We start from the raw sequence: 16105 nt of genomic DNA, 5'->3' as shown, positions 1-16105 counted from the left end.
TTAGAGCTCGCAACTGCTGCTTGCCTGGTATTAGCAGAGGTAGTGTTTCTGAATGTCTTCTCCACAAGTAGCGTTGATCTCTGAGGGGAGGGCATTGCTAAAACAGCTTTATATAGCTAATATATAATTTCAAATATCTTATGACATTTAGATTTTTTTGAAGTCTAGGTATGTATTAAAACAGATTCAATACAACTTCAGAAAGGTTTTGAAGAATTCAAGTTTTGAGCTACTCTGAAACAAAGGCAAATTCTTCTACGTAGGATGTATCTGATACAGAAGAGCAGGAGGCAGAGGAACTGGTCACATTGTTTTCCATAGCCCAGTGTGAAGGAGGTCTTAACACACCACTAGCTTCAAATTTAGGATTGCTCAATGCATCAACATCATCATGAGGTACAGCATCACCAAGATTGTCTGTGCCTACTCGAAGTGTCTGGCCTGTATCAGAGATCTGCCAAATTTTGGATATTGATGGTAACTTCTGAGTGAATTCACAAGAGTATGATTGGGAAGATTCATACTGAAAAGTTTCCAAGTCTCCATCATCATCACTGCTGGATCCAGTGTCATCTTTGTCCGCAGTATCTTCATTTGTGCTGAAAATACACAGCATGGTATTATTTTAACATGCAATAATTCCCATAGCCATTTAGTTAACTAATCCTGGAGTCTTAATTTTTCTTCAAATGCTTGTTCTAAAGACAGGTTCATTAGTTCTGAAGCTCCTCTAATATCAAACTAATACTACTGTCTGTAGTCCTTTGCACATTATTTCCTTTGGACTCTAAAGTAATAGCTAAGTTGTAATTCGGTCACCACAAAAGCAAGCTATTCTTTTTCTGCTCCTTCAGAACAGCAAATAATTTGATTTGTTTAAACATAAGCTTAGAGGTTTAATCTCTTGGAAAGCCCTTTGCTGTGTGAGCTTCCTTTCTGCTGTTCTAGCCTAATTATCTCCTTTTAATACTTCTGTTCCTTCCCCTGCCTCTGAGGTTTCTTTTCTATTACAACTTTGTGCCTCAGGAAAACTTGTAACTGCCTTGTATCCCATCTAGATTAATTATACTTACTATATGAGCCACCTTTAGGACTGAGAACAATACGTTTTTAAAAGCTTCTATACACAGTAGCTCTCACAAGAATTTATTTTTCCTGAAGTTTAATTTTAAAAGTCATAGTCATTAACCACTGTCAGTAGTTGGGCTGATTAAGAAACAGATAAGCTTTTTACATGGTTGTAGCAAGACGTCCAATCCTTGTAACTGTCTAGATCTTTGGCTATTACAAACCAACATCACCTCTTTGACTTCAGTGGCATTATTGCCAGCCAGACTTTCTGTGCTCACTGTGGAGGCAGGAAGGGGCATGTCTAAAATTAATGTTTGTCCTCACTCTGTCTTCACTGTAACTAGAAAAGTAAACTTTTCCTTTGGTATTTGTTAATTTCAAATCACAGTTTTCTATATCAGAAAAATAAAAGTAAATCCTTAGACTAACATCCTAAAATGGAAAAGCTATTACCCTATTTATTGTTTCTTGCTAGAATAACAAGGTGTGAAATTCTAATTATGTACAATACTTATTTCTTACTCTGTTGTCATCACAGGAAGCTTTCTTTCAGGAATGAATTCAACTGCACTTTGCCAGTGTAGAGGTACTTCAACACAATCTCTGTGAACTCTGATTTGTAGAGTAGTTCCTATAGGAATATTGTGCAGGAGTTGTCTAAGCTCTCGCAGAGTCCATCCCAAAACATTAGCATGTCCAACTTTTATTAGAACATCACCTGGCAAGGAAGAAAATTGAGAGCAATCAGTTTAAGAGACTTTTTCAATTTTTTTAATGTTTGTATTACAAAATTAAAGTCTTAACCACTGTACTTTGACATTTTTATATAAAAGCGTGTGTTTTGCAGCTTTTCAACTGGATGCAATTTTTTTTCCTCTATTTTAATGAAAGTTTTTTTAGCTCCATTAAGACCTAACCTTTTCACAACACCTCGGAAAGCTGCAGTTCACATTTACTTTGGGATTTTTCTGAGTGAACATGCTAAACTTAAGCTTGCCTATTCAGTGCTACCTTCCATTTCTGTGGGGTTTTTTAGGCAAGGTAAAGGTACAGTGGTGAATGCTCTGATCAGGACCACTACTTGGGACCAGACAGACTCCAGCAAGGTTGAGCTGAGGTTACATAGCTGCACTCCCAACAGTTCTGCTGGCATCTTCCCACTGCTCCCCTCTACCTTTTCACAGCTGGAATACCCTGTCTATACGTATCTGCTGCCTAGCTTGTATGTCACCTTGCTGTTATCGCCTCCTCCACAGTGTCTAAGTTTACCTACGTGGATGCTGGAGAGAATCCGTGTAACAGCCATGTCACCTTGTGTTTGTCTGGGCCCCTGGAGGTTTCCAGGGTTTGGCTCTGCTCCATGGCAGGTGCCTGTCCCTCTGTTCTGAAAACAACCAACACGTGGGCACACTGCAAGACAATGTCAAGCAAGGCCAGGGGAGAAGTAGTAGGTGCCTATAAAAGCTGGTGCAGAATCCGACTGAGGAGTTCCAGCAGAAAGTGGTTGTGATTATTTTTGTTTGTTTCATTTTTTTGAAGGCATAAGGCTGCAAATAATGTTCTTACTACCTGCTGCCTATGGAAAGCACTGAGCTGCAGTTTTGCAGAAAGCAGTAGTGTGTCCAAGAACTAGAGAGTACAGAAGCCCCAGCATCTATATATACCATAGGGTATAACAAGATGGGCTTCGAGGGGTTGGGGGAGTTGCAATTACTGTGTAAACCTGTAATTTTGGAGACTGCAAAAGGCAGGCAAAATCAATCTGCAGCAGACTACAGCTCTATCAGCAGCCTGGCAGAAACAGTTGCACAGAGGAGCTGTATCAGGAAACATTATGTACTGAACAGCAACAGACAGCACAGGGGATTTAAACAAGCGGTACAGCTGTCTGCTGCCATATTAGGCAGAGCAAGGCCCTCTCTCCATCTGCTCTGTTTTCTTTTTAACCCTTTTGGGTTAAAAATGCCTATAGCAGAAATTCACAGGCTTTAAAACTGTCTACCTGAACTACTGACTACCATTTTTTCATTCACTTTTTCTACTAACTATTCCTTCTACTCCATCATCATCATCACACCCTCTCTCCACTCTAGCTTATCACAAGATACTGTTTCTAATGGGATGCTAACAAGTAGTTCTGGAACAAGTACCAGGATAGCAGATACCAGAAAAGCAACAGAAAACTTTCTACCACAGTTTTAGGTAAGTTCTCAGCCTCAAACAGAAAAATAAATCACCCAAATTACATGTTTCAAAAGGCATTTAAAATATCTGCAAGACACTCTCAGCTTTTAATAGATTCTTTTAGAATTCTCTTTTCTCTGCCCATACTGTCCTGATTCTTTTAGAATTCTGTTTCTTCTGTCCATACTGTCCTGATTACACTATTGTGGCAAGTCAAAGCCATCTCTGAACTGCAGATGTAAATAATTTTGCTCCTCTGCTCCAGCATCTGGAGTCTAAACCACCCAGCTTTTCAGTTCACCTATCAGTTTTGTGATTGTGGCCACTGAAGATTTGTGTGGAGAAAACCTCCTGCCCTATGAAGGTATTTTGAGGAAACACATGTACTAAGCAGCCCTGTTTCTTCTTGCTGACATGGAGAATAGGGCATGCATACATACACATACACATGTAGGATTTTAAGACATTAGTGTTTCCCACTACCTCTGTTAATTTCTACCTCCTCCTCATTAAAGTCAGCAGAAATGGCACCAGCTCTTTCCAGCTACATGCAGCAATAAAATTGTTCTTCTAGGTTCCAGTTTGAAATGGTACAGATAATACTCATCTTAATTAACTGAAAAAATAAGTCCATAAAGATAAAACCTAATTCGCCTTAAGAAAAAACTCCTAAGTGGTGCATTTGTGCATCATATTTTTCTCAAGCCCCATGTTCTGTACATTGGTATTAATGCCAAAGTAAGTGTGCTGCCTGTGGTACCATTAAGAGGTGGAGCTTCTAAAAATACTGTATTTTCTGCAAAATTTTACAGCTCTGGTCTTAAATACAACGTTTTTGTAAGTTCACTCTAAACATGAATTGAACAAATTCAACTGTTTGCTTTTGTGTGTGTGTGAAATGTGCTGAGTTAGATCCAGGTGGTCCATGAAGCATGCTCAAATTGTTCCTTTTGGCTTCAAAAACTAAGATCAGCTACAAAGGGACGATGTTTATTACCAGGCCTCAAATCCCTTTAAACTATTCAATACTTGTTGCACTATATCAAACACATCACATGCAATAAATAATTTGACTCCTTGTTCTTGTCGCCTTTATTGAAAATGTTTTTGGAGCTTGCCTTTCTCAAATTGTTGCAAATAGAACTACTTAGTTTGTGATAAATATTCTATATTTTTTACCTTACAGATGTAAAAAAACCCCCAAACAAATCAACAAATCGGTATCATATATATGCTTTTATATACCACAGGGAGTTTTTTTAGGGAATAGATGAAACCTATCAGCTCCTAAGATGACCATAATAAAAAAAAATACCTAGTTCAAATCCAAATCCATTTCTATTTTATGCTCACGATTTTTCCACTGATTTTTAGACTTGGATCAAAAGTACAAAGCCTTTCCTAAAAGGAGGTTAAGAAATCCACTCGATGTTTTTTATTTCATCAAACAAGTAGATCTTTCTTCCTAGTGCTTAGAATTCTAATACTCTCCAAAAGGTGCAAGAATAAAGGACTGCCCAAACTATAAAGGCAATGGTGGGAAGATTGTTCTAATTTAAAGATACGCATTTTCACTGTACAGCCAGTAAATTTCTAAATGACTTCATTACACTCAAGACTTAGCTTCATAGATTTCTACGTTAGAGACAATTTAATACTTGGTAATAACATAGCATGCTATCGTCCCCAAACTGTAGTTCATGAGTCCAATGTAATTGGTCTAGGGACCCATGTGAAGCAGTCAAATTTACAGAGCTTTCAATTACGAGCTTAATATAGGTGTCTGATGTTCCACAAGAAACCTTAATAACTAGTAATAGTCTGTTAGTATTGATATGGCACATTTCAGGTTTAAAGCATTTAGCAAATGAACACCTGCATGGATTGTTAGAGCACAGAGATCAGTCCATTGCCACTTTGCAACTATTCTGTATTAATAAAGAGAAGTAAAAAGCAAACAATAAAGAAAATTCATTTCAAGCCTTTGGGAAGTTTTGTGTTACTTGTAGAGTGAAATTACTTGAACAATAATGCACTGAATAAAGAATGATATTACTCAAGTTTAGTTGCCACATAAAGGTAAGAGTCAAACTATTTTTGGACAAACCTGCGATGAATAGGAAATCTGTTTTTGTTGGAGAACAATATATAGACTTAAATCTTGATCTGATTATGAAACAGTCACCCATATCAGCTATTTTAAGATCACAGGTATTTCATTACAGTGGAATGCTGGCACTGAGCTTTATACAGTTTGTGCTAGTTTCTTTTCTTTGTAATTTTGAATTGAGTTTCTTTTGATCTGTGTAAGTGTAAATAAATCAAGAGACAGGCTCAAAGCATATATGCAGAACAAGAATATTTTCAATGCTATTAAATTTGAATATCACTGTTGGTTCTTTTTACCTGGTTTTAGCTTTCCTTCATTAGCTGCAGAGCTTTTCTCAACAAGGCTTGTTATCTGGAGATATGGCCCATTCTGTATGATTATAAGACCTAATCCTTGTTCACCCATCCTAATATTTGCCTTCAATGCTGCAATCAGTGCTGGCCCTTTGAAAAGTGAGAGAAAAATTTTACTAGTTGAAAGTGTGATACCATTCTTCAATAAAAGATTTAAGGAGACATTTGAGCAGGTGCTATACCCATAAACAGTTAAGTCCCTCGTCCTTAATTGCTTCTCTAGATAGGCATTGCCTGCTGAGTTGCTGCCAAAAAGCCGTAAAGCAATACTTACGAAAAGTTATAGTGTACTCCATAAACTAGCTTTCTGCAAATAAATATACTGAAAGTAGTTTTTACTTAGAAACTTATTTCTTAAAGAGTCACATGTTTTACCAAGAGAAAAAGCAATACTGTTATTACTTAAGTATTCATTCATCATGGCAGTATGAATCAGGGAAGGTAGAGAACAGGGTACAGTGTAACAGAACAGAGGAGTTTTTTAGCTATTAAGGACTTCAAGAAAAGATTGAATTCCTATTTAAAAATTGATCTTTCAAATCAATATTTATAAAGGAGATTAATTTCTAAATTTCCAGCAGATTGGTTCCACACCCTACTGCTGACATGAGGGAAGGGACAGTACTTGCCATATTTATCACCTACAGAAAAATACTCTTGAGCATCCGCTATCCATTAAAATGCACAACACAAGTAATATAATATAAATGACATTATCCCAGTGTCTCCACCAAGAAATATAATAGGGTAATAAAAAAATCCTCCATCTCTCAAGCCCTTTCTCATCAAGTGCCAGGAAAAGACTGTCACACGAGTGCTTGAGACTCCTAAACCAAACTGTATTCTGTTAAAAATTACTTTTTTGTCTCTGTTTTAAGATGTAATCTCTAAATGTAACTTCTAACAGTAGGGCAGCAATAACTTAACTGCTTGAGACTGTCTCCAGTGGTCTGGAATCACTTAATGAAAATTCCCACCACTTTACCCCTTTTGTTTAAAATATGGAAATCTAGTCATCTTTCCGACAGCTTCAGTAAAGCTTTGGATCAGGCTCTAAATGACAGCACAGAATGTCTATAAAAGAATCAAGATTGAAAGTATAGCAATGTGAACATTTGATTTGTCAGTTTGGCTGCTGAACTGAAAAACAGAGAAGGAAGCAGGAATGGTTTGAATTTTTTTTTTCCTTCCCCATGAAAAATGCAGGATTTTTTTTGTTGTTGACTAGAATACTACATTTCATTTGGATGAAATACTTAATTTTCATGGTCATGCAAGAAAAGCAAAGGAAGACCCACTCTGGAACACACTTTCATCTGTTGATAATTCTGAGAGGTTGGACGTCTGACTTACTACTGTTTTTCCAGCTCAGGAATTCATGCAAAGTAGAACAGGATCAGAGGAAAGGATTGAAATCTTTCCTGTGGTGTTCTTGGTCACTTTTCAATGTGTGTTTCAATCTTTTTCAGCCAGAAGAGGGAACTGAATCCTAGTTTCCTACTTCCAGCATAAGTACTTAGCTCCCAGGCCAATAAATGTAAACAGATCATATAAAGTAAGGCTACTTTATATTATTTTCTAGCCAAAATTACTCAGCAAATCCCATTAAAATTCATGAGCAGTTATAGGTCAGCAAATGATCAGCAGTGAAACAACAAACAAAAGATGCTAATAATAAATTTAGCTAACTTCAATTAGAAGCCAGAATCCTGATTTTAAGTTGCTTCTTATTGCAAGTTATCTTGTTGGACATGAGAGGTTTAAAACCATGAAAGCTGTGACTAATCCAAAGCTTACAAAACATTAGCAGGAATGCTAAGATACACACTTTTAGATGAGACTTTTGGTTTTTTACTATACCTGGTATCAAACTATACAGCCTCCAAGGAAGATGGATTTTCTCTTAGTTCTGTGCTACAGAAAGTTTAGACACTTGACCGAACTTACATTTCCCCTAACACTGTCCTGATTTTCTCCAAGGTCACGTTCAATTCTGCACGTTCTGCAGGCAGCAGCATAGGATCTCATCCAGTCCTCTTCTGCTGAAAAAACATCTTTTCATCTTGTCATCTGCCTACAATTCCGTTTCAAATACCCAACCTCAAGAGCGGGAATGCCTCTTGATGCTAAGAAAATCTGGGGCACTGGGGTCTCTGTGAAGAACGTAAACTGTCTGGTAGCACAAGGACTTTAAAAGTTTGAGATACTGAAATAACAGGACTGGAAGAGTAGTGCTGGGGCAGCAGTGAGGAGATGGAAATGAACAAAGGGAGAAATGACCAAAAGAGATGGAAACTCACTCTTAGTTTCATTCCCAACCACTGGTGAAGACTGTGAATGTCCCATGAAGTCCAGAAGAGAAGCTTTTTCTATGGAGCCAAAACCCCTGGGCAGGTGTGTCCTAGGTGAGCCTCTTGGAAATGTGCTACTGCTCCATGATGGCCTGTGGAGGAAAAGTGTACCACCAGGTGAGGTGGCAACTGCTCCCCCAGCAACTGCTCAGAGCGTAGGTGGGTTCTGAGCTCTCCCAGCACCACACCAGTGTCATGGGCATAGGGAGGTCTGGTGTTGGGCAGAGAATGTGTCTGCACCTAGTGCATTGTTTAGTCCAAGAGAAGTAATTTGATTTAGGCTGCCTGTCTGTCAAAACCACAGCTCTGTCTGAGGCCTCAAAGCTTTCTGGAGAACCTATAGCTGGCAGTGTTCTCCTACATAGCATCCTCAGGGATGTGCTCATCTCCTAATAAACCTGAGAAAGATTAAATAGCTGACCACATAGCCTGCAGGGTATGGAGACTGTCACTATTTCTGACTTCATATTTGCCTGCATATCAAAAGCCAATGAAAACCATATCTTCCCTTTCTGTACCGTTTCCACCCCTCCTTCCGTTATTCCTTTTGCCATGATGCTGAGTTATTTGGAGACAAACTCATCCTGAGGCAGACTTTTACATAATGCTCGTATTAAAAGCTATTTAAATACCACTTAAAGCCAATTTATAGGATAGTTGCAGATGATTCTTGGAAATAACTTATTTTCAAGGCTGCTGGATTCCCATTGTTAGTGCAATATAATTTTTAAATCTTTTAAATAAAAAATCAATTGTCCCATTTCTTCCACACAATTGTTCCTAGTTTAAAAGGAATCATTTCAGCTGTTTTTCATCAAAAGCTTTACTATTTTCTCCACCCTTAAGAAAATCTGTCAAGATAGGCGATTTCCATAGAACCTAGTCCAGCTCTTGTCCTCCAAATAAGTCCTACTGATTGCTGTTGAACACTTTAAGATTACTTTACTAATATCTCTATTTTGTTTGTATAGTCACCCATCTATATAAAAGACTTACATAAAAATAAACAGCACAGACAATTGCCCGCTTGGCTTCCTGGTATGTTCTGTATAGACCAGTTATGCTGCTCTGGAAAAAGCAGGTGGGTGTTCACCGTTAGAAGGAAAAAAAATGTAAGCAATTAGGTATTTTTCAAGTACCTGTAGCTGTGGGGGCTGCTAGACTAATTTAGTTCAGCATTTCCATGCCAGAAGGACAGTATCAAAGGCACAGAGTTATTATGGCCAAAAGCGGGCTGGTTTCCCACATTTGGTGCATTGTTCATTTATTGGCTACAGATTCCCCCCCACTTCGATATAGATGAATCCATGGAAAAGCATGTCATCAAAAGTCACTGTATCTGGGTGAATTTTCTAGTCAAGGGTAATTAGGTTTTCTTCCAAACACATGGCACAGACAGCAAGGCAATGTAGTGCTTCTGCGGTGCTCCACAGTTGTGTAACATCTGGAAGAGCCTCCATGTCTCAGTCCTTCCACTTCCCCTGTTTTTACCATTGCTACAGAAGCAACTCTGAAATTTAAGCTAATGCCCAACATTTCAAAGGGACAGTGACAGTGACTAGTGAAACACGAGATGTTTTTTTTGTGGTGAAGACAGACCTGTGATGGTTCCTCAGCTCTCTTTACGCAGTGCTGGCCAAGTTGCTCATTCTCATCAATCTGCGCCGTTTCCCTTGGGGCAGGCAGGCCCTGCCCGAGGGCGGTGAGGAGGGGGCAGCCCCGGCTGTACCCAGCCTGAGGGCTCGGGGCCGGGGCCGGGAGAAGGGAGGGATCCCCGTGCGCCTCGGTTGAAAAACACCTTTGGGGATACAGATGCCTGAGGGCAGCGAAGGACTAGGCCGCGGGGCAGGTGTTGGGGTCCACCCAGGGCGAAGCTGGGCGGGGACGAGGCGGAGCCGAGGCCCGGGGCACCGGCCGCCCCTCACAGGAGACCCGCCCTGAGGCGACGGCCGCCCCCCCCCGCCATCTGCATCCCCGCGCGCACCGGCGGCGGCAGCGCCCCCTACAGGCCCCGTGGCGGCGTCGTGCCCCGCCCCCTCCCCTAGCCCCGCCCCCGCGGTGCTCCGCCTCCCCGCCGCTCCCCGCGGACAGCCCGCCCCCACGCCCGGCCGCCGCCCCGCCCCTTCAGGGCCAGCCCCGCCCTTCGCCCCGCCCACAGCGCCCCGCCCCGCCGCGCCGCGCCCCGCTCCCTCGAGGAAGCCCGCCGCGGCCTCGGGGGTTCCCCCGCCCCGCCGCGGCGGAGGCCCCGCCCCCCCGCGGGAGGCCCCGCCCCGCCCGGGGGAGAGCGCCGGGGAGAGTGGGTTTCCCTTCCGGAGTAACCGCCGCCCCCCCGCCCGCCGGGTTCGCTTCCGGCTCCGACCGGGGGGCCCGTTCCTGGCGCCGCTGCCGAGGGGAGCGCGGGGCCCATGGAGCCGCGGCTGTGAGGCGCCCCCGGCCCGGGCCCGCTGCGGGAGCCGGGCGGAGGCCGGAGCCGGGAGCCGCCGGAGCCGGAGGAGATGGACAAACTGACCATCATCTCAGGATGCCTCTTCCTGGCCGCCGACATCTTCGCCATCGCCAGCCTGGCGAACCCGGACTGGATCAACACCGGCGAGTCCGCGGGTGAGGGGGGCCGGCGGCGGGGGCCCGCCGGGGGCGCGGGCGGCAGGTGGCTGGGGGACCGCGGGGTTCGGGGCCCGAGGCGGCGGGGGGGCCCGGGGAGGCTGCCCCTGAGGTGCCGCTCCTCAGGCGGGGGCCGCGGGGCCTGGTGCTGTCGCGGTGGGGCCGGGGGGAGGAGAGCCCCGGGGGGGACAGGAGGGGCGGCTGGGCCGGGTCCCTGGCGGCTGCGGGGAGCTCCCGGGGCCGGACCCCGGCGCGGAGAAGGGCGAAGCGCCCGCTCGGAGCTGGCGGGACCCTCCTCCCCGGGCAGAGCCGCGGGTGCCCCGCGGTGCGTCCCGGCTGCTGTCCCCGGGCGCGGAGGGGCCGCGCTGTGCGGAGCCCTGTTTCCCAAGGGGTCCTGCAGAAGCCCCTAAACCCTCTTTGCGCTCCGTAAAGCCGGAGGGCGAGGGCGGCATCCCCGCCTGTGTCTCCGAGGTTCAGTCACCTTGGACAGGGAATTTAGATGAGTCTCTGCACAGTTCGTGGCAGGTTTTGAATGTTGGGTACGATACTGATGGTTCCTTTGTTGCAGGGAAGATCTTGCCTTCCTTCATATTTTTTTTTTTCCAGAATGTTTCCCGTATGCTGATTTTCATCAGCTTTTAAGCCTAGATCCTGTGTGGTTTTTATTTTAGAATCTGACATTGTTTTCTTTAAAAGAACAAGGATTTGTGCATCTGTCTTTTTACTAATGATGTAATTGTGTGAACAATTTATTTCAGCCTGTTGATAAAAACCTGCATGTTCTGATGAGGGGAGTAGGGAGAGATAACAGGAGGAGGGATGCCCTTTGACCTCATGTCCTAGAGAAACCCAAACCTTCTTACCTGCAAAGGAAGCCATCCTTACTACAGACAGATGAAACTTACTTAACCAACTTTTCCGAAACTTATAATTTCCAAGCAAACCACAGGTATAGAATAGAGAAAAGGGGTCTTGGGGTAAAGGCTTAAATTCTTGAGTGTAAAAAATTTTCTTTGTCTGTCTTGCATCTTCCATGTCTAATATTTGGTGCACGTAAGAGGACTGAACTGGTTCAAATGGAGTAATATTCCCTTTATTCTGAGGGAGTATTAAAAATGTTGGGTATTAGGGATTGATGACTGGCCATTCTCTCTGACCAGACTATCTTTATGGTTTGTTTTTAATTGCTTCTAGTTAGCTACTCTAGAACCTGGCCTTTCCTTTGGGGTCGAGAGGAGAGGAATAAGTCCCTTCCCTTCCTAAAGTGCAGCATTCAGGAACTCCCTAGATGACTTCACCATTCCTCCTATACCTAATTCTGATGATCTTCCTGCCTATGGCTGCATAAAATAGTTGGTTCTTTCCTCTTACAGTTCTACCTAGCAGCAGTGCTGCAGTAATGAGCCCTTCTTCAGGGGCTTAAAGTCAAATAAAAAAATTTTCATTTTAAATATTTAACTATGTCTGTCTTAAGTCCTGCCTCATGTTAACAGATCCTATGCAATGTGTAAGATGTTGGATTCTCTGACTGTATAGAAATGAGATAACAAAAACTATTCTAAAGAAATTGCTGATGGAAAGAAAGGTCTTTTGGGAACGAAGCACAGTCCATTACATTCTTGGTTAAAGAAAAATGTTTAATATTTTATATACTATTATTAATATGCTAATATTAATAACCATAATATATAAAGATTAATATAATCTTTATAATACAAGAATTGTTTCATGAAATATTATTCTTCTTAGTTACTTGATGAATGTACTCCTTTTAGAGGTGCAAATAATAGTTTTAATTAGGCTAGCAAACATGAAATCTGTATGGATTTTTCTGAAGGACTTCACTAGTCAGATAATGTTTTGACAGACATAAGCCTTTTCTTTGCTATGTTTTGAAGTCAAAACAAACTGTTGATCTGATAAAATTGTAAAGGAGAACTAGCTGTCATCCTTCCTTAATGACTCTTTTGTAGATTTTTATTGATATAGGATTTGATGCGCTCTATTAGACTTCTGGTTAAAAGCAATATAAATGTGTATTTCTAGTACTAGACCTTCTAAAATGAGCCTTTTGCTCAAACAGTAAAGAAAGGAAGTGTGAGGATGCCCATTGAATCAAGGACTTCCTGTAGCAAACACTACTGTATTGAATTGTGAGATAAATGCTTTTATGAGTGCTGTTCATTACGCAGAGACTGCTGTGGAGAAGTATGGCACAGGAGGACACAGCCCTGATGTAAACCCTGTCCCAGCTGCTAGCGCGATTCAGGCACTCTAAGCAGACTACCATACTTGGACCACATTCAAACCATCCAACTTCCATATGTGCCACTAAGAAGTAGGGTTTTTTTTGAAGCATCCTGCTCTCAGCTGGTGAAAGAAGCTATTTGGTGAAATATTTCTTTGCTTTACCTCTGTGTTCTTAAGTTCATCTCCTGTGGGAATTATTCTAGATTCTGTGTCTACAAGTCAGCCTAGTACCAAGGAGAAGGGGGAGTAATAGTGTTTCTCTGCTTGGCTGCTGTCCTCAGGGCTCTGAAAGGCAGCGTGGAACAGCCTGGTCTTCTCAATACTGCAGCTGTTTGAGAATTGCATAGAGCAGAGGTCTTGGCAAACCTGGGAAGGCAGCACTGCATTGGCTCATTCAGAGCTGTTTACAGCCATTAAGATTGGGAACCTGGGCTTATGTTTCAGGGGAAAAAAAAAAAATCTGTTCTGATTTGAATGCTAAACAATATGTACCTCTTACTCCAGAGATAATGATGATTTTCTGCTAAATTGGATAGCAAAATAAATCAGTGGCTTTAATGCTTTGCTGAAAAATCTAGATTGTTTTCCTTATTTTTTTTTAAAGGAGCTTTAAAAAAAAATGTTCTTTATGTTCTGGGGGGATCGATATAGAGGAAGGGCTGATTAGTCTCCTAAATCTTACTCTTAAAGATAAGTTTTACAGTAATTTAAAAAATGTCATCTATAAAAATTCCTCTCCAGCACTGTAATTATGAGCAAAGGATCGCAACTGAGATCACTGCAGGTTTCGGATGCTTATCTGTCTTTAGGCCAGAAGAACTACACCTTTGTGGACATAGGTCCCAGTCTCCATTGGGTGCTTTTTCTTTATGTAGTTTTGTAAGAATTGGTCATTAACTTGGTTTCGGGTATTTCATACATCTTTAAGATTACAAAGGAAAAATGAAAATGAAATGGATTTTTCTTTCAGAGAGTTCTCAGTGAGGTTTCGTTATTTGTGGTGTGCAAGTACAGAATACTGATAACTCCAATCTGGAAACCAGTGGCTTCTCAGTATTCTTGCACTGACATCCTTTTCTTATCAAATTGATATTCTATGTGAGAAATAAGGACAGAGTTGGCTTTAATTTAAGCCAGTGCCCAAACTCCCACTGATTTCAATAGTAACGAATTTTGCTCCTGTATCTCCACTTCTTTTGCGATGAACTTTAAAAGCTGATAGTTTTGTCTCCATATGTTCCTTTTTTGTGTGGGAGTGTCTTTAATGATTTTGATATTTTGTCTTCAGTAGGGGAGGAGAAGGGATAGAAGTTGCTCTAGCTTCAGCTCTCAACCCTTTTGTAGGGAAAAGGGTATGAATAGTATGCACAGTTGAAATTAGACATGTTAAAAGATGTACATGTGGGGGGTTTGACAATTTGAAAAGCTTTTAGGATAGGTCAAATAATTCAAGAGGATAATTTAATCAAATAAAATCCCCCTTCAGAAAGCTAAGCTATCAGTTTATTTATGTGACTTAGTCATCCCTTCCTATGTAGCATGATTGTTCATTTGATTCCAATTTACAGAACAACGTGTACCTTCGTTACAGCAGTCATTAAGTTAATATGGATGTCAGAATTTAAGGCTGCTGAACTCTGATGGGTAACTTCTACAGCAGGTATTTATCACATCCTCTTATGTTGATACATATATCACAATGGGACACACAGTATAATGTTATGGCCAGGCCACTCAGCGTATGCACAACAGTGCTGTCTGGGGTGATATTAGTGTTCAGCAGAGCTTCCAGTTTTATCTTGCATCTGTGACATAAGCACCAAGGTCACTTATGTTAGGAATTATACTTTTCATTTAAACTGCCTTCTGTACCATGCTGTGCAGTAACAGTATGATAGTAAGTGGTGAATCTACAACATACCACTTAATTTGTCTGTTTTGTTTACAGATGCTGTGCTTTCATGTATCTTCCAAAGTATTATGTGTAGTTCTTGGTTTTGCGTACTCAGTTGCTTTTTTGTTTGTGAATTATGATTCCAGATTCAGTGGTATCTATGGTCTTATAGAAGAGCAAGTTATACCCAGTAGGTCATTCCTCCTGGGGCAGTTAACTCTGCTGTGTGAAATAAGTTGTCTAGTACTAAGTGGCAAATTACTGCTGTTCAGTGTTATTCCTCTGCATGTGATAGCTTTTCCTGAGGAATTTTGCTCCACACTTCCAACAGGAGCTGTAGCTTTGTTGGGTTCAGCTTGATGAATGGTCACAGGTGATGTGACCAAGCAGGGATGCCCAGCTCCTGCTGAGCTTGAGACCATATTGCCTCCAAAATCTTATTCTTTACTTGGAGCACTGATTAGACATGGAATAAACCCAAGACCATATGAAAGTACTCAAATGAACCAGTATTTCTAAATAGACAAGGTAGAATAAATAAAGCATCAACAACTCAGAAGAAGGTGTAAACTTGAGTTCCAGCTAGCACTATTGTTCTAAATGCAGTTGTCAGCTCAAAAAGTAGTGGTATGTAAAAATTAGTATGGCATATTACCACTTCTGCCCTTTAGGGCCTGTGCTGAGAAACTGTTAATGTACAGTGCTCCTCTGGAGGAGTCACGGTGTAGAACAATCATTGTGTTGTCCACTGAAGTAGACAGTGTTTTGTTTCTTTGATGTATGGATAGTTGGCTTTTCAAAAACTGTATGTAAAAGGTTCTGATGATTGTTTGTTAAGCACCTTGAAATATATTCAAAACACAGCATGCTTCTCCCAGTTCTTCTCCATAGAGAATGATGGGAGCAATTCTAGGATGATATGGAATGATGTCATATATATCCTGTATAAATGATAGGAAGAAATTCTACAAAATTTCTTTTCCTAATGTTTTTTGTACTGTATCACGTAGGGCTGTGAAGATGAGGGGATTAGGACCTGCTGTAAGATGCAGGCACTGCTAAGAGTACTTGCCTTTTAGAGATGTTGCCAGTGCCTTAAAAACAATACAGACCCCAAATAAGAACTAGTAAGGACTGGCAAAGAATCTGAACCCCATGTAATCTGAATACTCTAACAAGAGCAGTCTGTTAATAGGTGTGCCTGAACTGGGAGTGTCAGTGCCATCTTTAAAATTAACATTTCCATTCCACTTCGTGACTGTAGATGTCTTTCAAGTGGATGTAAAAATCT

The 16105-nt window shown here is 41.7% G+C and overlaps 2 protein-coding genes across 4 annotated transcripts in view; one reads left to right on the top strand and one right to left on the bottom strand.

Annotated features, from left to right (window-relative positions):
* Positions 1-83: 83 nt before the first annotated feature.
* On the bottom strand, positions 84-9101 carry PDZD9 (PDZ domain containing 9). The gene is made up of 5 exons (XM_074840556.1): positions 9066-9101; positions 8019-8161; positions 5662-5808; positions 1594-1789; positions 84-599 (listed from the first exon to the last, which is right to left on the bottom strand). Coding segments are annotated over exons 1-5 (858 nt in total). The 5' UTR covers positions 9068-9101; the 3' UTR covers positions 84-229.
* Positions 9102-10400: 1299 nt separating this feature from the next.
* MOSMO (modulator of smoothened) overlaps positions 10401-16105 on the top strand; it is a 34216-nt gene continuing 28511 nt past the window's right edge. For all 3 annotated transcript variants that reach the window (XR_012625234.1, XR_012625235.1, XM_074840755.1), the window contains exon 1: positions 10401-10670. Coding sequence is in view for 1 of the 3 variants with exons in the window: in XM_074840755.1 (XP_074696856.1) it covers positions 10565-10670 (106 nt within the window). In the remaining 2 variants the exon portion in view is untranslated. The remainder of the gene's footprint in view (positions 10671-16105) is intronic.

The sequence above is a fragment of the Strix aluco genome, chromosome 15 (assembly GCF_031877795.1).
Source record: "Strix aluco isolate bStrAlu1 chromosome 15, bStrAlu1.hap1, whole genome shotgun sequence".
NCBI lineage: Eukaryota > Metazoa > Chordata > Aves > Strigiformes > Strigidae > Strix > Strix aluco.
This window is presented reverse-complemented; position numbering and strand designations above follow the sequence as displayed.

Excerpts from the sequence above, each read along its gene's own strand:
- PDZD9 (XM_074840556.1), bottom strand. Across the intron at positions 1,790-5,661 it reads TGAAGGAAAGCTAAAACCAG|GTGATGTTCTAATAAAAGTT; the intron begins GTAAAAAGAACC and ends CTTCCTTGCCAG. Across the intron at positions 600-1,593 it reads CTTCCTGTGATGACAACAGA|CACAAATGAAGATACTGCGG; the intron begins GTAAGAAATAAG and ends GTGTATTTTCAG.